The sequence below is a fragment of the Anneissia japonica genome, unplaced genomic scaffold (assembly GCF_011630105.1).
Source record: "Anneissia japonica isolate Jap-2015-1 unplaced genomic scaffold, ASM1163010v1 scaffold287824_len104088_cov138, whole genome shotgun sequence".
Classification (NCBI taxonomy): domain Eukaryota; kingdom Metazoa; phylum Echinodermata; class Crinoidea; order Comatulida; family Comatulidae; genus Anneissia; species Anneissia japonica.
The window spans coordinates 87393-95421 of NW_022744323.1; the positions used below are offsets into that span (position 1 = coordinate 87393).

The 8029-nt window shown below is 34.4% G+C and overlaps 1 protein-coding gene across 1 annotated transcript in view; it reads right to left on the reverse strand.

Moving 5' to 3' along the window:
* The window catches only part of LOC117119636 (MAM and LDL-receptor class A domain-containing protein 1-like), a 25510-nt gene that overhangs the window by 10247 nt on the left and 7234 nt on the right, over positions 1–8029 (reverse strand). The window contains exons 3-4 of the mRNA XM_033264468.1: positions 5211–5608; positions 4940–5098 (exon numbers count right to left, since the gene is read on the reverse strand). Coding sequence (XP_033120359.1) covers positions 4940–5098; positions 5211–5608 — 557 coding nt within the window. The remainder of the gene's footprint in view (positions 1–4939; positions 5099–5210; positions 5609–8029) is intronic.

Sequence of the window (8029 nt, forward strand, 5' to 3'; positions counted from 1 at the left end):
TATGTGTAGTTTTTTTTTTTTAATCCAATTTTATATACATTTTGTATTTATGTACAAGTCACTTAATGAATCTTGAATTAAAATTATACTATTATAGGCCTATCAACTATTAGATGGTTCGACTTAAAATTGTAGGTATTCTAGTCGTTCAGCAATTGCACTCGGCAGTGTAAATTTTTTTTTTTTTCCTTTTTTTCTCCCTTTTTTTTTCTCCTTTTTTTTTTTCTCCTTTTTTTTTCTTATGAGATTTAGAAGTTATAAAATGTTTGGACATGGGCACTGATAATTTGATATTAAACAAAATATATAAAACATAAATGAGGCAAATTCATTTTGGGAAATTCAGTAATTTTAAGTATATTTATTTTTTTTTTACAAAAAGGTTTGGATGGAGCAAGGTAATCTGAAAATGTCATGATTCGAATGGCACCTTTAATTAATTTATTAAGTTTGTCTAGATTTCTTGGGTAATCAGCTGTCCAGACTAGGCAGCAATAGAGAAGATGAGGTTAAAAAAATTGTGTAACATGAGCGATTGTTGGCCTAATTCTTAAATTTAAGAAGCGATGGTCAGTATAGTATACACGATTAGGCTCAATGACATTGGACAAAAAGGAGGTGTTGGATCTGAATATTAATTAAAGGATTTTATTGCAATTTTTACGAGATGGGTCGGAAAAAAAAGCTGTGCTACAGAATTTGCACTCATGAAGTGAACGGATTAAGATTTTGATAAAGACAGTGAACTCATCAATCACTCTTCATGGATTCCTGTAGCAGAGAGCATACGCCAAACTATAACCATTGGTTGAACTTATTTAAACAAACATAAAGACAGCTTATGTGCAAGTGTTAAGGTTGTGGTTGTTTTTAATTGTGACTGAAGTACACTTTATTTGTTGGGGCGTTTTGACACTAATGACCCTTACTTGAACGTTGATCTCACTGTGTGAACACTATGTATGTGGGATGTTTCATTGGTTCTACAAAATCCAAGTGAAATCGGTCTATCGTTTGCAACAAATACATATTCCATAATGTATTTGTTGCAAATACATTATGGAATATGTATTTGTTGCAAATACATATTCCATAATGACACCAAAATTAGGTGTATTTTTATAAACACAAAAACAAAAATATATTTACAAAATTACGCAATCGTTTTTCATTTGGTTCTAACTCAGTCAACATCAGGCGACTATTCGTTCTAATAATAATAATAATAATAATAATAATAATAACAACTAGATTTAATATGTCTCATTGAACAATAGAACTTAGGACTTTTCCCCATTGACACACGAAAAACAACAATAAAATCATGCAAAAATTGTGGAGAAATTTGTGAAGATAGAACACATTAAAAGCAACTCGAAGTCAACTAAACCTAAACTATGACTATTTTTTAGGGCGCTGCACCGCAGCGAACAGCTTGTCACAATTTTTAAGATTTTAACAAGTGTAAGCTCAATGATGTCCTACCGAACCATCATCAGTTTGTCGATCAATCTACCAGAGGGGGCCTTATTCTCGATAAATGTTACTGCAACATCCAGAAGGCATTTAAAACCACCATTAAGGCAAGTTTGGATTCGTCAGTTCACGACTATACATTTACTACCAGCATGATGTAAAAATCGTGAGGTGTCTCTCACCTAGATCACCAGATTGATCCTAGCAAATGGTCACATTTGTGAAAGGGGGACTAGTCATCCGTGGATCTACAGCCTCTCACTTCAAGTCCTATCCACTCCTCGCGGTGAACCCTGTTAACCTCCACCTCGCGGGACGGAAACCAAACTTAGATAAGAGTTAAATAGTGAAGACTAATGTGGCATGAAAAACGAACCTTTCCTTATGGACACTCGGCAGAAATGACAGAACTGCAACGCAGTGTAGACTGCGGTAAAAGGCGAAAGCATGGTAGCGCTATGTACTGGCCATCTACTGCAGCTATCAAGCTATTCAGATGTCTTGGACATTCCTTGCCTCTGGAAATACTGAAGTAGCCGAGAGAGTGAGGGAAGAAGCACGTACCATTCTTCCACTTAAATCAAATTGTCTAGCGTAGGTTTGATGGTCTGTCGCTTGATGTACCCGAAACCAGCATCAGCATTAGGCAGCACTATGTGACGGCCCAGCTGCCTTGTCTAGGGATGCACTGTCTGGTTGTACCGGGAGGGTCAATAAAAAGGAGACCTAAACAAGAGCCTGCTTTCATTTTCACCTGCCCAGCACAACGTGGTGGGGAGTGACTCACTTCAGCGGGAAAAAATTATAGAGAATTAAAAGGACACCAAACCAAAAGAAACCGAATAATACGAAACCGACATGATATTGGCATATTCGAATGATCGCACCGCAAAAGAATCAGCCGTCCTGAACGTCGTTCAGCCCTAGTAGGCAGAGAAAACTAGAAATTACGGGGGTTTTTTGACATATTTTGGGTTCCTGACATTGTTTTCACAAATTTCCATTCTTTTTAGTCATCTTATGGCCAATAGCAATGCCGTATGCGTGCATCAAACATAGGGATCTTTGCGCGCGTTCACGCCGATATACAGTGAAAATGTGCTAAAATCTGGCCTATTTTTAATCAGTTATAGCTCCTTAGGATGAATGATTACCCCAATTTTTATTACATATTCTGAAAGCGGATGAGTTGTAAATATGATTTTATAGATCATAATGACTGGTCGGACATTGTGACGTCATCATATTGCCATCTAAATTTTAAAATACTGAATTTTATCTATGACGTCATTTTTGAAAATACGCATTTGAGCGTATCTCGCTTATCCTTGTGATCGATCGTCTCCCAACTTTGAGTATGTTATAGCTGAGACAATTCTCTTTCATATGTGACTTACATTTTGATGACGTAATCATGGTCAAAATAAATGTTTTTTTCTGACCCTCCCATCATTTCTGAATCATATTAAGTGGGCATAAACTTCAGGTCAAGGTTGAATGTTATGTACCTTAATTTTCTGTTTGTGCGTGTTAACGTGCGCGTACGCGTGCCTCAAAAATTATATGCTTAAAATGATGCCTATTTTTTAATCAGTTAAAGCTTCTTAGAATGAATAGTGACCCCACCCCCCAATTGTTATTACATATTGTGAAAGCACATGAGTTGTAGATATAATTGTATAGATTATTATGGCTGATCGGACATTGTGACGTCATCAAATTTCTGTATGAATTTTAAAAACTTAATTTTTATCTATGACTTCATTTGTTAAAATACTCGTTTAAGCGTATCTTGCTTACTCTTGATCGATCGTCTCTCAACTTTGAATATGTTTTAGCTGAGACAATCATCTTTCATAATTATGACTTCTATTTACATGTTAATAACGTCATCATGGTGAAAATGAATATTTTTTCTGACCTCCCTCATCCTTTTTTTCTCAAAGCTTTGACGATTCCCATAACCAATTGGCATTTCTAAATTATATTCAGTGGGTATAAAATTCAGGTCATGTACCTTTTTAGTGCGGGCGTCATATGTGTATGTGTGTTTTGAATTCTCAATATCACTTTTTATATAATTTAAAGCACGTTTCAGGTCATTTTCAGCATTCCAATATTCCAATTTCACGCGCACAGCACGTACTGAGCTAGAAATTACGTTTTGTTATATATTTTTGAGTTCCGACTGTATTCACAAATTTGAATTTTTTACGCGTGTATCAAATATACAAATCCTTGTGTGCGTGTTTTATCGACATACAGTGAAAATATGCTAAAAGCATACCTATCTTTCATCAGTTTTAGCTCTTTAGCATGCACGGTGACTTATTACATATTCTGAAAGTACATGAGTTATAGATATGATTTTAACCTCTTGGGTCCCAGTGGCCTCATATAAGAACATTTGTTTGTGTCAAGGTCATATTGTTATTAATACTAGCTGGCTGGCACTACTGTCCGATGTTCGATGAAAAGGTGTCTGTGTCCTCTCTAGTTAGATTTTACTTATTGCCAAATACAACACTGTCTGATGTTCCAGAAAAGGTGTCTGTTGTCCTCTCTAGTAAAATGCTCAAAATTACTAAATTAGAGCATGTTTTATGCCATTTTGAGCATTTTAAAATTTTCCAATTCGCACGGTGCGCTCTTGTTGAGGGTCAAAGTGCGACGAATCGCCTAACTCGTCCTCAGTGACGAGTTCAAGTCTAGTTATTATTATTATTATTATTATTATTATTATTATTATTATTATTTGGTATATCATCAATGAAAAATGGCCACAATCTTATTTAACTAATTCATAAGCCATGAAATACCAATCCTTAATGTTGAAATATACCATAAACCACTTACAAAGAATAAATTGTTATTTTTTGGTGACGATAGTCGAATATGTAAATGACTACATTCGACGTCGATTCAGAGTGGGTATGGATATGAGGACCATTCAAAGGGAGGAAAACGTCCAAGATCAGATATTTTCAAAAACTAATCAACTGATCTGAATGAAACTTTTGAGAAAGTACAATCAAGTTACAAGCAAATATTATTACACGTTGGTGACGAACCCGTTGAGGGTGTAAATTTGAAGGTCATTTAAATTTCTGATGTGCCAAGAAAAAAAAATCAGAACAAAAGCAATGGCTTTTCCAAGTACTGCTGGGAAAAGCCAATAATAATAATAATAATAATAATAATAATAATAATAATAATAATAATAATAATAATAATAATAATAATAATAATAATAATAATATTAATAATAATGATAATAATAATAAGAAGAAGAATGATAATAACAATGAGATGATGATTATGATGATGATGATGATGACGATGGTGATGATGATAATGATGACGATGATGATGATGATGATGATGATGATGATGACGATGATGATGACGATGACGATGACGATGGTGATGGTGATGGTGATGTAGTAGTAATTATGTGTTTCACCATTATTCTCGGTCGTCAGTGGATTCCTTGTGGAACTCTCACATATACTCCCATCTTGACAGAGGCAGGAATATTTAGCAGAACTATCGCTAATTTGAGGGGCAGCTACGCACAGATGAGAACATCCACCGTTATTTCCTCCACAATGGCTAATAATTCCTGAAGTGAAAAAAAGTGAGGGTTTTAAAGGAATTCCTAGAAAAAAACTAAAACATATGAATGATCTTTATTTACTTTTTCCCTTTATAGAAAAATTCGATCAAATCCTTACCGTTACTTTGTTTTTCAGGGTGATATATCTGGATGCCCGCGGGACGATTGAGATTTTGAACCAAAATAGTATGGATTCCATTGAATTTGTTGGCTTTAGTGATAGCCTTTGTCTGCCAATCTGTCCAGTAGACATACTCTTCAAATACAGTGATAGCGAAAGGATGAGGCAGAATTGAATTTGATTGCAGGATGGTGCGTCTACCTTGACCGTTATAGTCAATGCTACTTAGGCTGTATCTCAGACCATCCACCCAGTAGAGAAGGTCACCATCAAGATCAGCGGTCAGACCATTTGGCCAGCTGATGTCAGTGTCCACGAGGGTCACTCTTGCTTCTCCGTTCATTCCTGCTCGTTCAATCTTAGCTGCCTGGCCCCAGTCAGTCCAGAACATGTACCTGTGGAAAAACGAGTCATGTTTCCAATAAGATTTTTATTTTATTTATTTTTCTCTCAAAAAATTCAACATTCTCTAATTAAATTTTACATTAAGAATGTTCATTTATCACACCAGAATTTCATTTATAAAAAGTATATATACTAATTACACGTTGGGAGTCACCCCTTTTAAATAAGATTTGAAATAATTAAGAAACAAATTAAAATTAATTTGCAGAATGTCACAAATTTCAGAAGGAATAGTACCCCAAAATTGTGAAAATATTAAACACTGTATTATGAAAACAACTGGTTAAAGAAAAAGAGGGAATAAACTCAAGATGATCTGTGCGAAGAGTATTTATTGTAATATGATAACAATATCAACTGAATAATAACTAAATAAACATTTAAATACATAGGATATAGTTAATTTTAAAACCTTTGTTTAACTAAAATAATTAATCAAATCATAATAATTTTTAGTAAGAAGACACATCCTAGTTGCTCTCCTGTGGATCATTTCAAGAGCATTTACATGACCTAAATCATGGGGCAGCCGTGCAGGAACATGAAGCTAAATGAATGATGAAATCGGAGCTGTGTATATTAATTTAAAGATAGCAGAGGTATTATTGCATAAATTTAATCTAGAAATCTAGAGGCTCTTGAAGTAACACAAGGTACTTGTGGGAATCGACAAAATCGGATCTATTCTTAATATTTTATATTTTGCTGAGTTGAGAGTCATTTTACCCCTCTCACTCCATTCACAGATACGGTAAAGGTCTTGCTGAAAAATGTATTCGTAATTTTATTTGCAGTCTAATCGGTATATAAAGTAATGTTAAAATTAATTTAATTGGCAACAAATATATATATATATATATATATGTCTCTTATACACATCTAGATGTGTATAAGAGACAGCTTGTTGAGGGTCAAAGCAGATTCCGATGATGAAAGTTTAGATGAGGCACCAAGACGTAGCACCAGATTACAGAGAAAGCTGCTTAACCAAAGATGTCAATCCATGCAATCCTCTAGCGACAAAAGACTTCAACGTTTAACCGCCATTGATGATTAAGTGTACTAAATCGACTGTAAATTATTTAAACATATACAATATAATGTAATATCTTTATATAATGAAGCTAAGTTTTTTCCTACGTTTGAAGACAAACTTAATTTAAGCAGGGGAATGTGGGGATGCTACAGGGAATAGCCCGCCCTCAGTGTTTATAACAATTTGTAATTAATTTCAATGATTTTAATATTGTAATTGTTTTAATTATCTTTCCTTTTAATTGATTATCATTCAATATTGTAGATATTGGATTTTAACTTTTAATTGATCTTTATTGTATTGTAATAATTCCTAATTATATATTATAGCTTGTTAGGTAATTAACAATATTTAATTTTCCAATTTTAATTATTTTAACAATGTAATTAATTATAAGTATATTGTTGTAGTTTCTCTATATAATAATTTGTAATCTGATTGTAAAATGCTGCCTGTTTTTATTGTATTTTATCAATTTTTTTGTAAAGCGTATTGAACAGTATTCTGAAAATGCGCTATATAAATTCATATTATTATTATTATTATTATTATTATTATAATCCATTCTGTGGTTTTTTAGCGTCGTTTTTAAATCCTATGTCCGTTATTGTTTATCGTGTGAGTCACCGAGAGCCGTACATTGATAGAAGCGTTCTCATAATTCTGTTTACATTCCCCGCTATTACTGCTATGTGATTGAAGGACGTCGTTGTCCTCTTTATTAGTGCTATGTTAACTGCAATAAAAGTCAAATTCACCATCGGACCAAACTACAACTGAGAGACGTGTTTATTTCTGTTTGTTCGCCATTCCTTACAATTTGGTGTCAGAAGTGGGATAGCAGATTGGATTTGGTTTTTGGCACTATAGAGGGCAGTGATGGCTAGTAAGGCGTCGTTGCGGGAAGTTCAGCGAAATGTGGATGAGAGGGCAGAGTTAGAAGCCACCAGGAGAGCTGCAAATGGTAACGGTAATGGAAATACTGCGTATGTGCTACCGGAAAGGAAGTTGCGTTCTTTCTCTGGGTTAGATGGAAATTTAATAGAGACCTTTGCTGACGACATCCAGGCAGCCTTGAAGTTTCGGGGGCTAGGTGGACAAAATGCAGCTGATTTCATTTTGGCCCATCTGGAAGGCGCCGCTCGGGGAGAAATTAGGCATCATCCACAGGTAGCAAATAATAATAATAATAATAATAATTTTGGCTTATATAGCGCATTATGCTAAAGTCTCAATGCGCTTAACAGTATAAATAAAATTTGGGGAAAAAAATTAAGAAAAATACAAGCTAAAAAGGTGAGTTTTTAAAGCTGCCTTAAAATCATCAATGGAAGTTGCCTGTCGGATTGTAATAGGCAGAGCATTCCAAAGAAAG